At 55.4% G+C, this 13,990-nt stretch overlaps 1 protein-coding gene and 1 pseudogene across 1 annotated transcript; one reads left to right on the top strand and one right to left on the bottom strand.

The window, feature by feature from the left end:
• Positions 1 to 2,820: 2,820 nt before the first annotated feature.
• Positions 2,821 to 5,074, bottom strand: LOC100437288 (large ribosomal subunit protein uL15m-like; annotated as a pseudogene).
• On the top strand, positions 5,055 to 6,441 carry MESP1 (mesoderm posterior bHLH transcription factor 1). Its single transcript, XM_002833878.6, has 2 exons — positions 5,055 to 5,798; positions 6,071 to 6,441. Exons 1-2 carry the CDS (start codon positions 5,073 to 5,075, stop codon positions 6,152 to 6,154), a joined length of 810 nt encoding a protein of 269 aa, XP_002833924.1. The 5' UTR covers positions 5,055 to 5,072; the 3' UTR covers positions 6,155 to 6,441.
• Positions 6,442 to 13,990: the final 7,549 nt, after the last annotated feature.

Genomic DNA, 13,990 nt, shown 5'->3' with positions numbered 1-13,990 from the left:
GGGTGTAGATGGGTCCTAGGGCATATGCACAGGCAGGGGGCTTCTCCCCTTCTCCCCACTCTAGGGGTTGGCTGGCACTGCTTCTCCTGGATGTGATCCTGGGCATAGGCATTCTGGGGCTGCTGGGACAGACTGCAGAGGAGGAGGAACAGAAGGTGTCAGAGGAGGCCAAGAGCAGCAGGAGACAGAAGAGATCCCAGGAAGGAGGGGTGGGAGACATGCCCAGGGATAAGGTACCATGCCATGGGGCCATCATTGCTACAAACCAGCTCACCCATCAGGCTCACTGGGCTGGAAGCTATGGGGGAATGCAAAACATCAGACCAGCAAAACGAATCCTGGCACTTTGGGAAGCTGAGGCAGGCGGATCACTTGAGGTCAGGAGTTCAAGGCCAGCCTGGCCAACATGGTGAAACCCCATATCTACAAAAAATACCAAGATTAGTCAGGCATGGTGGCATGCGCCTGTGGTCCCAGCTATTCAGGAGGCTGAGGTGGGAGGATCGCTTGAGCCTGGGAGGCAGAAGCTGCAATGATCCCAGATCATGCCACTGTGCTCTAGCCTGGGCAATAGGGCAAGAGTCTCTCTGAAAAAAAGAAAGAAAACAATCAAACACAAATTGGGACACATATCTATTCCACATCAGCTAATCAACTCTGAGTGTCCTGTACTGCTTGGATAAGTAACAAAGTATTACATACTGACATTATTCCAAAGGAGTTTATAATCTACTAGAAACAATTAGGATTTAAAACATGAGAGCATTAACAAGAAGACAAATAGTTTGGAAAACTACCATACTAAAGTTCAGAGAAAGCTTCATCAAAGGTAAAAATTGGGCTGGGGCTGGGCACAGTGGTTCATGCCTGTAATCCCAGCACTTTGGGAGGATCTGTTGAAGTCAGGAGTTCGAGACTAGCCTGGCCAACATGGAGAAACTCCCTCTTTACTAAAAACACAAAAATTAGCTGGGTGTGCTGGCACATACCTGTAGTCCCAGCTACTTGAAAGGCTGAGGCAGGAGAATCACTTGAACCCAGGAGGTGGAGGATGCAGTGAGTCGAGATGGTGCCACTGCATTCCAGCCTGGGTGACAGAGTGAGACACCATCTCAAAATAAATAAATAAACAAACAAATAAAAATAAAAAAAGTTGAGCTAGGTCTTGATGTTTAGAAAGCTTGCTAAGTAGGAATGAGGGCACTACAGGGTGGGGCAGTGGCATGGGCAATGGCAGAGAGGTGGGACTTGGCATGTGTGTGTGTAAAACAGAGGAAGACAAGTCTCATGGGCCAAGGGGTCTATGTGCCACAGCAGAGACAGCCTGAGGGCTGAGAGGATCCACATTCCAGAGATCCTTGGAGGCCAGAGGAAAGAATGTAGATTGAACGGAAGATGGAAGAAATGTTTCCTACAGAAGATTAGACTGGGTGAAGGAAGTTGGGAGAAAGACTGGATTCGGGTAATGGAAGGAAAAGAAAAAGAAAGAAAAGCAAAGGAAGAGGTGGACCTGAAGAAAATACAGAAAGAAGGGATATCATCTGGAGACGGCTTGGAAGGAGAAGGTGAAGTGGAAATCCCTGCAATTTCATACCATGAAGAAAGCTGGTATTGCTGAGAACCAGGCCAGTTAAGCAGAGAAGATGGGTGAGGGGTGAGTGGAGGGGTAGGGAGGAAAGGGGGTGGAGGAGGGAGGAGACGATGAGTGGTTTGGTGTACACCAAGCTTGTCCAACCCACAGCCCAGGATGGCTTTGAATGTGGCCCAACACAAATAAACTTCTTAAACATTCCATAAACTCCTTAAAACATTATGAGATTTTTTTTTTTTGCAATTTTGTTAGTGCAGTAGCTATCGTTAGTGTGTATATATATATATATATATATATATATATATATATATTTTTTTTTTTTTTTAGACAGAATCTTGCTCTGTCACCAGGCTGGAGTGCAATGGTACAATCTCAGCTCACTGCAACCTTTACTTCCCAGGTTCAAGTTATTCTCCTGCCTCAGCCTCCCGAGAGCTGGGACTACAGGCATGCGCCACCACACCAGGCTAATTGTTTGTATTTTTAGTAGAGACAGGATTTCATCATGTTGGCCAGGCTGGTTTCAAACTCCTGACCTCAGGCGATTCTCCTGCCTCGCTCTCCCAAAGTGCTGGGATTACAGGTGTGATCCCATGGTGCCCAGCCTCATTACCGTATTTTATATGTGATTCAAGAAAATTCTTCATCTTTCAATGTGGCCAGGAGGCGGAGGTTGCAGTGAGCCGAGATGGCGCCACAGCACTCCAGCCTGAGTGACAAAGCCAGACCCCGTCTCAAAAAAAAAAAAAAAAAAAAAAAATCAGACGTCTGGCACTGAAAGAAACCATTCTGCTTGAAAACAGGTAAAGATATGATGCCAGACACCAGGTACTTCACAGTCTGGCTGGAGAGCAGATAGCCATGCATGAAGTACCTATTAAGACCAGGGTGCAAACTCAAACCCCTGAGGGGCCAGGTGAAATTTCATCCAGGCTGCGGTGCAATGGAGCGATCTTGGCTTACTGTAACTTCCGCCTCCTGGGTTCAAGCGATTATCCTGCCTCAGCCTCCTGAGTAGCTGGGATTGCAGGTGTCTGCCACCATGCCCGGCTAATTTTTGTATTTTTAGTAGAGACGCGGTTTCGCCATGTTGGCCAGGCTGGTCTCAAACTCTTGATCTCATGATCTGCCCTCCTCGGCCTCCCAAAGCTCTGAGATTACAGGTGTGAGCCACTAAGCCTGGCCTTTTTCTAATATTCTTTAACAACTCCGCTTTCTTGGATGGGAATTCATGAGCTCTAGTACTTGAGGAGATTTTCATCTGTAGATGTCAGGATTTTCTTATCTACTATATTCAGCACCCATCCTGGAGCAAACCCAAAGAAAATCTGCCTTGGATCCTTCTGAGTACTGAACATTTGAAGAGTTCTTCTTTCGTGATATCCAGTAAATTAGAACTGTCCTTCCTGGCAAGCTCAAGTTGTGCTTCGGGAAATTTGGCAGGATCTGCCAGGTTCCCACGATTCTTTGCATTGGTGGAATATGGTAACAGTGCTTCAGAAGGAAGCATTCTTTTTGGAATGGGTTGTCTCCAAAAAGAATGGAACAGGTTTGGATAGAATTTCCAGACTTCTTGGATCCTGTAAGGCTGTAGTGACACCACCACCATTTTTTTCAGTTGCAGCAATAGCTAGTTCTGAAGCCAACTGTACTTCAATATTAACTTTTTTTTTTTGGAAGGGGAGTCTCACTCTGTCATCAGACTGTAGTGCAGTGGCATGATCTCAGCTCACTGCAACCTCCGCCTCTCGGGTTCAAGTGATTCTCCTGCCTCAGACTCCCAAGTAGCTGGGACTACAGGCACATGCCACCATGCCCGGCTAATTTTTGTATTTTTAGTAGAGATGGGGTTTCACCATGTTGGCCAGGATGGTCTCGATCTCCTGACCTCATGATCCACCCACCTTGGCCTCCCAAAGTGCTGGGATTACAGGCGTGAGCCACCGCGCCAGGCCCAATATTAACTTTCACCTGAAAGGTGTCAGCAGCCTTTTTGACCAGCTGAACACCATAATCCTCTTTAAGTGGCTGAATGGTCACACCTCTTCCATTGACAAGCTGGGTTAAGTCAATAGGTTGAGTAGGATCAACACGACCCAAATCAGTAACATATTACAGTCTTGATACTTAAAGGTTGATACTAGTGTCTGAAGCTAAGTCCTTCATTAAATCTGTATTTTGGGATTCCGATGTAAAATAGAGTCTGGCCATCCTCAAAGCCCAGCAGAGCCCGTTTCCTCTCTGCCTTTCTCTTTTATGGCCTCTGCCGCATTTTCTACCTCTTCTCCGACCTTTTGCTCGTCTCATGGGTTTCCTGGAGCCAGGATTCGGCTTTAAATTGGTCAGGCTTATGCGCAGCAGGGCCCAGAGCTGCCATAACCTGCGAAAAGAGTTTTATTTCTTCCTTTCTGACCTGTATGTCTTTTGTTTCCTAATTGCACAGCCTAGATCCTCCATCTGGTACAATGTTGAATAGGAGTGGTAAGAGAGACACCCTCACTTTGTTCCTGCAATCGGGGGGTGGGGGGAAGCTTTCAGTCTTTCACTACTCAGTATGAGGCTACCTGTAGGTTCTTTGTAGGAGCCTTTCATCGGGTTGATGAAATTCCTCTCTATTCTTAGTTTGCCGAGAATTTTTATCACGAAGGGTGTTGGATTTTGTCAAATGCCTTTGCTGCGTCATTTCCACTCACATTTCACTGGGAAAACCTGTTATACCTGTCAAATAGCGGCAGAACATCAGGTAGAGGCCAGTGGTGACAGCTGTGGCAACAGGCCAAGCTCCAGACCCTGCCAGGCTAGAGGTGTCCTGGGGTTGGAGCAGGCTTGCCCCCTCCCTCTGCTGAGAAGGTCCAGCATCCTGATCAGACTCGGCAGCTTATTGGATTTGCCGGGGTGCAAGCTTCCTTGCACTGTCCACAAGTTCTTACCAGGGAAGGGTCTACCCAGGGCCATCCTGCCTCAAAGGAGAAGTGGTTTACTGTTTTCTCCACCTTTAGAGGGAATGAGGGTCCCTGCTCCTGGTCCTTACTCTACTCCACTGTCCAGTTGGCGCATGCCCTGAGGCTCTCATTATACAAATTGGAAGCTAAGGTGCAAAAGAACTAAGAATTTGCATAAGGTCCCCAACAGGTGAAGGCAGGCCCCAAACCTAGGATCTAGACTTCGTTTTTCTGACCCAGCTTCCTTTAACCTACAGGGCTGGCACAACGCCCCGGGCTTCACCCAACACTGGGCGCAGGCGGGAAGCCCGAGAGGCTGGGTCGGGCGCCCAAACGAGGGCCCAGGTGGGGCGAAACAGGCGCAGCCAAGGGGCTGGCACCTCGGCCCCCCGCCGTGGAATCAAAGGGTCAGGCTCCGCCCCCTCCAAGCCCCGAGCCCACTTTGATGTGCTGATGCGGCCTGGAAGGGGCCACTTCACACCTCGGGCTCGGCATAAAGCGGCCGCCGGCCACCGGCCCCCAGACGCGCCGCCGCTGCCATGGCCCAGCCCCTGTGCCCGCCGCTCTCCGAGTCCTGGATGCTGCTCTCCGCGGCCTGGGGCCCAACTCCGCGGCCGCCGCCCTCCGACAAGGATTGCGGCCGCTCCCTCGTCTCATCCCCAGACTCATGGGGCAGCACCCCAGCCGACAGCCCCGTGCCGAGCCCCGCGCGACCCGGCGCCCGCCGGGAGCCCCGCGCCCCCTCCGTAGGTAGGCGCGGCGCGCGCAGCAGCCGCCTGGGCAGTTGGCAGAGGCAGAGCGCCAGTGAGCGGGAGAAACTGCGCATGCGCACGCTGGCCCGCGCCCTGCACGAGCTGCGCCGCTTTCTACCGCCGTCCGTGGCGCCCGCCGGCCAGAGCCTGACCAAGATCGAGACCCTGCGCCTGGCCATCCGCTACATCGGCCACCTGTCGGCCGTGCTAGGCCTCAGCGAGGACAGTCTCCAGCGCCGGTGCCGGCAGCGCGGTGACGCGGGGTCCCCTCGGGGCTGCCCGCTGTGCCCCGACGGCTGCCCCGCGCAAATGCAGACACGGACGCAGGCTGAGGGGCAGGGGCAGGGGCGCGGGCTGGGCCTGGTCTCCGCCGTCCGCGCCGGGGCGTCCTGGGGATCCCCGCCTGCCTGCCCCGGAGCCCGAGCTGCACCCGAGCCGCGCGACCCGCCTGCGCTGTTCGCCGAGGCGGCGTGCCCGGAAGGGCAGGCGATGGAGCCAAGCCCACCGTCCCCGGTTAGTGTCCCCTTCCCCGCGCCGCCTTCGTCCGTGCCCCCGCGCACAGCCCCACCGCCCGCCACGGTGAGGACCAGGCACCCTGCCGCTCCCCGCCGGCAGCCTGGCCACCATAGTATGCCCAGGGCTCCAAGAAGCGAAGGCAGGGAAAGGCCACGCAGAGGACTGGGTCTCCCCTCGCTAGGGGCCCCCTGAGAGTGGAGCCCACGAGCGCGGACACCCGCACAAGGCCATCAGTGCTGAGGGCTGCGCTGTTCCCTCTCTCCCTGCAGCTCCTTCCGGGCGACGTGCTGGCTCTGTTGGAGACCTGGATGCCCCTCTCGCCTCTGGAGTGGCTGCCTGAGGAGCCCAAGTGACAGCGGACAACTGACGCCGTCTCTGTGAGCACCGAGGCTTTTTGGCCTCAGCACCTTCGAAGTGGTTCCTTGGCAGACTGCCTTTCCTGGAAGAGGGCACGGGCGATCCCGACGGGGGCATTCCTGCGGGTGAGAGCCGTCCCCACCACGGCGGCCCTTCTCAGCTCCTCCCTCCAAGGAGGGACCCATAGGGCTAGACACTTTGAGGCAATCAGGAGGCTCTGCCTAATGTGAATTTATTTATTTGTGAATAAACTGTACTGGTGTCAGTTGGCAATTTCTTCTTCCTACCCGTGGACACAGCTCCCTCTCTCCCTCCAAAGAAGAGCATGGGAGAGGTGGGAGGGGTTCTTGCAATCTTTAGCCCCCCCCGACCCCCACAGGCCCAGACCCCTTTGGCCTTACCCCCAGCCCTGGCTCAGCATCTAATCCAGATGGGTCAGCCTGGAAGGGGTGGGGAGAGGCGTCCTATGAGAAGGCAGCGGCAAGTAGAATCTGCTCATTTTTTCTTTGAACCTGGTGGGGAACTGGTTAAAACCAAAATATCTGTGTAGAAATACAACTCCATTATTGAGTATTTATTGTATGTACATCAGGTACCTATTATACTCAAGTAACCATTTTATAGAAGGATGAGGATCAGCGCTCAAGCCCAGGTAGGCCTCCAGAGTCCCAGCGCTCAGCTCTTGTAGGATTTTGCCAGCTCCATACATGTTGGGGCCTGAGGAATAACAGCTCCAAGGGGTCATTTTCTTGCTTCCTGGGGCCTTATTCTCTATGCACTGGAGCATCCTGGCCTTGGACCCCCCGCAACCCCCCGCCAGCGTTTTCCCATCTGCCTTTTCTCTGGTTTCCCCACCTTGTAGCTTAGAGACATAAATAATGGTGTGGCGGTCCTGAGTTTATAGAACCATGACCTCCTACAGGCCTAGCTGGGCTGAGATGAGGGGCCCATGGGGTTGCATCGGAATCCACACAGGCAGTTGCACGCCTGTCTGCATTGGCTGGATTCACATCAGGGAGCAAGAAACGGGAGGCTTGAGCCCAGAAAGCGTGTCCTCAGCCAGCCAGGGTGTCCAGGGAACAGTCATGCTTGGAGGATGGGGTGGGGAGAAGGGATGTGTAGCCTCTCTGCCAATCGTCCTTTACCCTCTATGGATAGATACCCAGTTCTCCCCTCCTCTCCTTCAAGTGTCTGAAACACAGGCTTTAGTGTCTGTTTTTATAAGAGCTTTATTAAGATACAATTCACATACCATAAAATTCACTCTTTTAACAATTGAATGGCTTTAGTACATCCACAGAGTTGTGCAACCATTGCCACTAATTTTAGAACATTTTCACCCCGCAAAAGAAACCGTGTACCTGTTAACATCGCTCCCCACCATTCCCCTACTCCCAGCCCCTGGCACTCACTCATGTAGTCTCTGTCTCTATAGGTTTGCTTTTTCAGGACATTTCATATAAAAGGAATCACAAAATACGGCCTTTTGTGTCTGGCTTCTTTCACTGAGCACAATGTTTTTAAGGCTCATCATGCTGCCTCCTGTGTCAGAACTTCATTTCTTTTTATTGCCCAATAATCTTCTGTTGTTCAGCTACATGACAGTTGGTTTATCCGTGGTTCATCCGCTGATGCTGCTCGGTTTGTTTTTCAACTGCTTCAGAGATCGCTTCCAGTACTCCGGCCCGGGCCAGGAGGGGCAGTAATGCAGAGTGGGATTGAGTCCCTGATCTGCAGTTCAGGGGTCCAGGCCAGGCAGGGCACACCTGGGCTGGCGCTTGGCCACAGAGTGGGCTCCAAAAGTCAGGCCTGCAGCGGGGTGGGACCTCACACCTCCGCAGGTCACCCCCTTTCCTGCTCCTCTGTCCCATTTCTCACTCCCCTCCCAGGACCCTAACTGGGGTAGAGTGGGAAGCTTTCTGGAGCCGACACAGCTTAGAAGATCTATTTGCATGGCAAAGGCCCTGTGTTTTAGAATGGGGAATTAAAGTTATTAGCAAGTCTTTTCACAGATAAGTGGGGCTCATTGGCCAGCCCCCTTCCCTGCAGAGGGCTTCTCCTCCGCCTCTGAGCCTGGGAGTGGCCCAGTGTTTATTAGCACCTAGGTGTGAATTTTCATTAACAAGGTTCTGCTAATAGCTGCCCAGACTCAGGACTGGAGATAGGAAGGGGACATCTCCCATTGCTCCAGCGTCCCCAACCCCCATCCCGGCCAGCCCCATCCCACACCCAGAGGAAACCCTGTGTGCCTGTTCACAGAGCCGACAACAGTAGCCAGTGTCCAGGTAGGCACCCCGTGCCGGGTGGTAGCGGAGCCTCCCTCACCTCAGTTCTCAGCCCCGCTGCAAGGTAACCCCAGGTGCAGGGCCACTTTAAGAACAGGAGGGTTAAGAAAAAGGCTGCAGTTGGTGGGTGGCAGTGTTGGGATCTGGACCTGGCTGTGACTCCAGACCTGTGTGCATAATCACCAGGTGTGCTGCCTTCGCTACGGCTGAACACCAGCTTGTCTCAAGAACAGAGGGTACTAGGGGGCGCCTCACCTCCCCTGAGGCCCAGTGAGGGCGCCCCACTGTGGAGTGGTCTGGGCCAGGCCCCACGTGCTGTGGAGGAAGTAGTAAGAAGGACTGCACCGGCGCAGGGGCACCCGCTGAGGCCAACTAGCTGCCCGCTGGTCCCCGCTAGTCCCCAGCCGCCCTCCTCTTCTGGGGCGCTGCTTTCACAGGGCCACCTGGTGAGAAGGCTAGCGCAGGGAAACCAGCATTTCCAGAGCAGCGACCCTCGGCCAGGCTGTGTGCTTAGGGCTTAAAATTTGGGCTCAGGGCCGCTGGCGAGGTGGGTAGGTTTGCACTCTCTCTGTTTTACAGGCAGAAGCTGAAGCACAGGGAGCTTGAGGAACTTTCCGTAAGGCTAGTGTGCAGCCCCTGGGGACGGGCCAACTGTGGGCTGGTGATTGGTGAAGCCTGTCTTTGCAAGAGCCCTGGCAGCAAGGTAGGGGTGTGTGTGTGTGTGCGTGCGTGTGTGTGTGGTGGTGGGGCTGTGTGTGTGGCGGGGCTGTGTGTGTGCGTGCGTGTGTGTGTGTGTGTGGCGGCGGGGCTGTGTGTGTGTGCACGTGTGTGTGTGTGTGTGTGGAGGCAGGGCTGTGTGCGTGTGTGTGGAGGCGGGGCTGTGTGTGTGGAGGCGGGGCTGTGTGTGTGGAGGCGGGGCTGTGTGTGTGTGGCGGGGCTGTGTGTGTGTGCATGGAGGCGGGGCTGTGTGTGTGTGTGTGGAGGCAGGGCTGTGTGCGTGTGTGTGGAGGCGGGGCTGTGTGTGTGGAGGCGGGGCTGTGTGTGTGGAGGCGGGGCTGTGTGTGTGTGGCGGGGCTGTGTGTGTGTGCATGGAGGCGGGGCTGTGTGTGTGTGTGTGGAGGCAGGGCTGTGTGTGTGTGTGTGGAGGCGGGGCTGTGTGTGTGTGTGTGTGGCAGGGCTGTGTGTGTGTTTGTGGCGGTGGGGCTGTGTGTGTGTGTGGCGGCGGGGCTGTGTGTGTGGAGGCGGGGCTGTGTGTGTGGAGGCGGGGCTGTGTGTGTGGAGGCGGGGCTGTGTGTGCATGGAGGCGGGGCTGTGTGTGTGGAGGCGGGGCTGTGTGTGCATGGAGGCGGGGCTGTGTGTGTGTGTGGAGGCGGGGTTGTGTGTGTGTGTGTGGAGGCGGGGCTATGTGTGTGTGTGGTGGCTGGGGCTGTGTGTGTGTGTGTGGTGGCTAGGGCTGTGTGTGTGTGTGTGGAGGCGGGGCTGTGTGTGTGTGTGTGGAGGCGGGCCTGTGTGTGTGGAGGCGGGGCTGTGTGTGCATGGAGGCGGGGCTGTGTGTGTGTGTGGAGGCGGGGTTGTGTGTGTGTGTGGAGGCGGGGCTATGTGTGTGTGTGGAGGCGGGGCTATGTGTGTGTGTGGTGGCTGGGGCTGTGTGTGTGTGTGTGGTGGCTAGGGCTGTGTGTGTGTGTGTGGAGGCAGGGCTGTGTGTGCATGGAGGCGGGGCTGTGTGTGTGCGTGGAGGCGGGGTTGTGTGTGTGCGTGGAGGCGGGGCTGTGTGTGTGTGTGGTGGCTGGGGCTGTGTGTGTGTGTGTGGTGGCTAGGGCTGTGTGTGTGTGTGTGGAGGCAGGGCTGTGTATGTGTGTGGAGGCGGGGCTGTGTGTGTCTGTGTGGAGGCGGGGCTGTGTGTGTGTGTGTGGTGGCGGGGCTGTGTGTGTGTGTGTTTGGAGGCGGGGCTGTGTGTGTGTGTGTGGTGGCGGGGCTGTGTGTGTGTGTGTTTGGAGGCGGGGCTGTGTGTGTGTGTGAGTGGTGGTGGGGCTGTGTGTGTGTATGGAGGCGGGGCTGTGTGTGTGTGTGGAAGTGGGGCTGTGTGTGTGTGTGTGTGTGTAGGCAGGGCTGTGTGAGTCTATGTGGTGGTGGGGCTGTGTGGGTGTGTGTGTGGAGGCAGGGCTGTGTGGGTGTCTGTGTGGAGGCGGGGCTGTGTGTGTGTGTGTGGAGGTGCAGCTGTGGGTGTGTGTGTGGAAGTGGGGCTGTGTGTGTGTGTGGCAGTGGGGCTGTGTGTGTGTGGGGGGCAGTGGGGCTGTGTGGGTGTATCTGAGTGTGTGTGGTGGTGGGGCTGTGTCTGGGGGGGTGGCGAAGCTCTGTGTGTGAAATAATGTTCCTAATGCACGCTGGCCACCAGTGTCATGGTCAGCAGGGAACCAGCTTCTGCTTGCTGACCACATGGGCCACTCCAGATTGAGACAGGGATGTGTGGTGCTGTGTGGCTGTGTAGAGGTGTGGATGCTGTGTGGAGGTGTGGATGCTGTGTGGAGGTGGGGATGTGTGCAGGTGTGGATGCTGTGTGGATGTGTGGATATGTGGAGGTGTGGTGCTGTGTGGAGGTGTGGATGCTGTGTGGAGGTGTGGATGCTGTGTGGAGGTGTGGATGCTGTGTGGAGGTGTGGATGCTGTGTGGAGGTGTGGATGCTGTGTGCATGCTGTGTGGAGATGTGGATGCTGTGTGGAGGTGTGGATGCTGTGTGGAGGTGTGGATGCTGTGTGCATGCTGTGTGGAGGTGTGGATGCTGTGTGGAGGTGGGGATGTGTGCAGGTGTGGATGCTGTGTGGATGTGTGGATATGTGGAGGTGTGGTGCTGTGTGGAGGTGTGGATGCTGTGTGGATGCTGTGTGGAGGTGTGGATGCTGTGTGGAGGTGTGGATGCTGTGTGGAGGTGTGGATGCTGTGTGGATGCTGTGTGGAGGTGTGGATGCTGTGTGGAGGTGTGGATGCTGTGTGGACACTGTGTGGATGTGTGAGTAGGTGTGGATGCTGTGTGGAGGTCTGGGTGCTGTGTGGATGCTGTGTGGATGCTGTGTGGAGGTGTAGATGCTGTGTGGAGATGTGGATGCTGTGTGGATGCTGTGTGGAGGTGTGGATGCTGTGTGGAGGTGTAGATGCTGTGTGGAGATGTGGATGCTGTGTGGATGCTGTGTGGAGGTGTGGATGCTGTGTGGATGCTGTGTGGAGGTGTGGATGCTGTGTGGATGCTATGTGGAGATATGGATGCTGTGTGGATGCTGTGTGGAGATGTGGATGCTGTGTGGATGCTGTGTGGATGCTGTGTGGAGGTGTGGATGCTGTGTGGAGGTGTGGATGCTGTGTGGAGGTGTGGATGCTGTGTGGTTGCTGTGTGGAGGTGTGGTTGCTGTGTGGATGCTGTGTGGAGGTGTGGATGCTGTGTGGAGGTGTGGATGTGTGGATCCTGTGGGGAGGAGTGGAGGTGTGGATGCTGCCCCTGGGCATTGGTTTGCCTTGCTCTAGTTCCAACAGTCACCTGAGAAGACATAAGGTTCTTTTTCTTTTTTTTTTTTTTTTTTTGACGCGGAGTCTTGCTCTGTCACCCATTCTGGAGTGCAGTGGCACGATCTCGGCTCACTGCAAGCTCCGTCTGCTGGGTTCACGCCATTTTCCTGCCTCAGCCTCCTGAGTAGCTGGGACTACAGGCACCTGCCACCACGCCTGGCTAATTTTTTGTATTTTTAGTAGAGACGGAGTTTCGCCGTGTTAGCCAGGATGGTCTTGATCTCCTGACCCCATGATCTGCCCACCTTGGCCTCCCAAAGTGCTGGGATTACAGGCGTGAGCCACCGTGTCCGGCCGACATAAGGTTCTTGATGTTTCCATGGGGTCTGTCACCCAGAGGGCAAGGACCTCTTTTGGGCCCAGGGGTATGGCCAGCTCTGCCTGGAGCCCTGGAGCCCTGGAGCCCTGGCAGCGCAGCCTACCAGCTGGGGAGCGCCAGCCTAGTGCTGACCGGCCCTGGTTCCTTCTCCCTCATCCCACTGGTGGGACCTGGCACATAAGACGCCTTGTGAATGCCTCAGATCCCCTCTCCCCACCCGCTCTCCCCTCACACGCTGGGAAAGGAGAAGGTGGCCAGGTGTGGGCAGCACATGTCTTGGCAGAGGGTGGGCTGGGCTCCCTGCTGGCTCTGCTGGGCCAGGTGCCTCTGTTGTCTGCCTGCTCAGTATCCCTCCTGCCTTCCTCCCTCATGGGCCTGTCATTTCTTTTCCCCAGAGAGCTCTTCCCCTTGTCAGTCCTTGGTTTGGGGGTGGCAAGACCCCTCCCTCCCTCCAGGGACAGACACCTGCCACAGCCCTGACCATCATTACAGTGAGCGGTTCAGGAAAGAGACCACATGCAGGCCAGTGAGGAGCAGGCTCAGGGCTTCGCCAGCACTATTGGGAAGGGGTGGTCCACCGGGTGCTTCTGGTGTCACCCAAGCGGAAGGCCTGCCTGAAGGGGGAGTTAGAACTGAGAGGCGGAGGGAGACTCCGGGTGTGATCTCAACACCTGAAGTTGGATCCAGCGACACCGAGAGCGTGACTCCTGGACGGCTAAGTTATCTGAGCCAACACATCCCCCTTTTTGCTAAAGGTAGTTTGTGTTGGGTTTCTAGCATTTGCTATGGAGAAGCCCATGGGGACTGGACACAGGCTGTTCTACGCTGTCTCACCTGAGTCTCAGTTCCCTGCTCTGTAAAATGGGGATAACAATAACATCTATGTTTTACAAGGTTGCTTAAAGCTTAAATGTAAAATACACCAACCACAGAAATGTTGGTTCCCCATCACCTTAGGTGGTGTGTAAGCCAAGACCATCTTCCTAAGTTCTCCTCCCTCATCTCCAGAGAGCTGCCAGAGCACCTGCTGTGTAGAGGGAATTACTGCCAAGAGCTATGCTGGTGGCTATATTTCATTCTCATGGTGGGGTGTGGAGAGGGCCAGAGTGTCTCAGACGGGGATCCCTTCATCCCAGGGGACAGTCAGCCAGCCAGCATCAGTGTCACATGGGAGGTGTCTGGCCAACAAGGAATGTAGTATGTGACCCAGGGAGGAAGTGGATGGGGCTGCAAAACAGCAGCCGTCACAAACTCTGCATGCAGTCACCCTCCCAGGTACTTTCTCACCCAAGAGACTGAGCAGGCCTAGGACCAGACTGGGACACTTGAGCCCCCTCAGCCTCCAAGGCTCCACACAGGGTCCTTGCAGATCCCTTGGGCTGCTGGGGACCCCTCCGTCTGGTTTTTTTGGGAGGACAGTTTCTAGAGAAGAGCAAGGCATCTCTCTGCCCAGCCACCTCTAGCGTTCCCAGGCCAGCAGGCCAGGGGCAGCAGTGGCCCAGCTCCTGCCTGCCACCTCTCCCTCCCACTCTGCCTCTCGCACCTGTGTGGTCTCAAGCCCTTACGCCACCATCCTGAGCCTCAGCTCCTCAAAGCTATTCTATAAAGGTGTGAGCCAGCTGAGGGAGGGAGAAGTAGGTGGGGAGAACAGGTGGGCGGGGTGTCTTGC

This window comes from Pongo abelii, chromosome 16 (assembly GCF_028885655.2).
Source record: "Pongo abelii isolate AG06213 chromosome 16, NHGRI_mPonAbe1-v2.0_pri, whole genome shotgun sequence".
In the NCBI taxonomy this organism is placed as follows: Eukaryota; Metazoa; Chordata; class Mammalia; order Primates; family Hominidae; genus Pongo; species Pongo abelii.
The sequence above is the reverse complement of the archived record's forward strand: the minus strand, read 5'-3'. Positions and strand labels throughout refer to the sequence as shown.

Bases quoted from the DNA above. Each gene is read 5' to 3' on its own strand.
- MESP1 (XM_002833878.6), top strand. From the start codon at position 5,073: ATGGCCCAGCCCCTGTGCCCGCCGCTCTCCGAGTCCTGGATGCTGCTC. The intron at 5,799-6,070 runs GTTAGTGTCCCC...CTCTCCCTGCAG, and splicing joins AGCCAAGCCCACCGTCCCCG to CTCCTTCCGGGCGACGTGCT.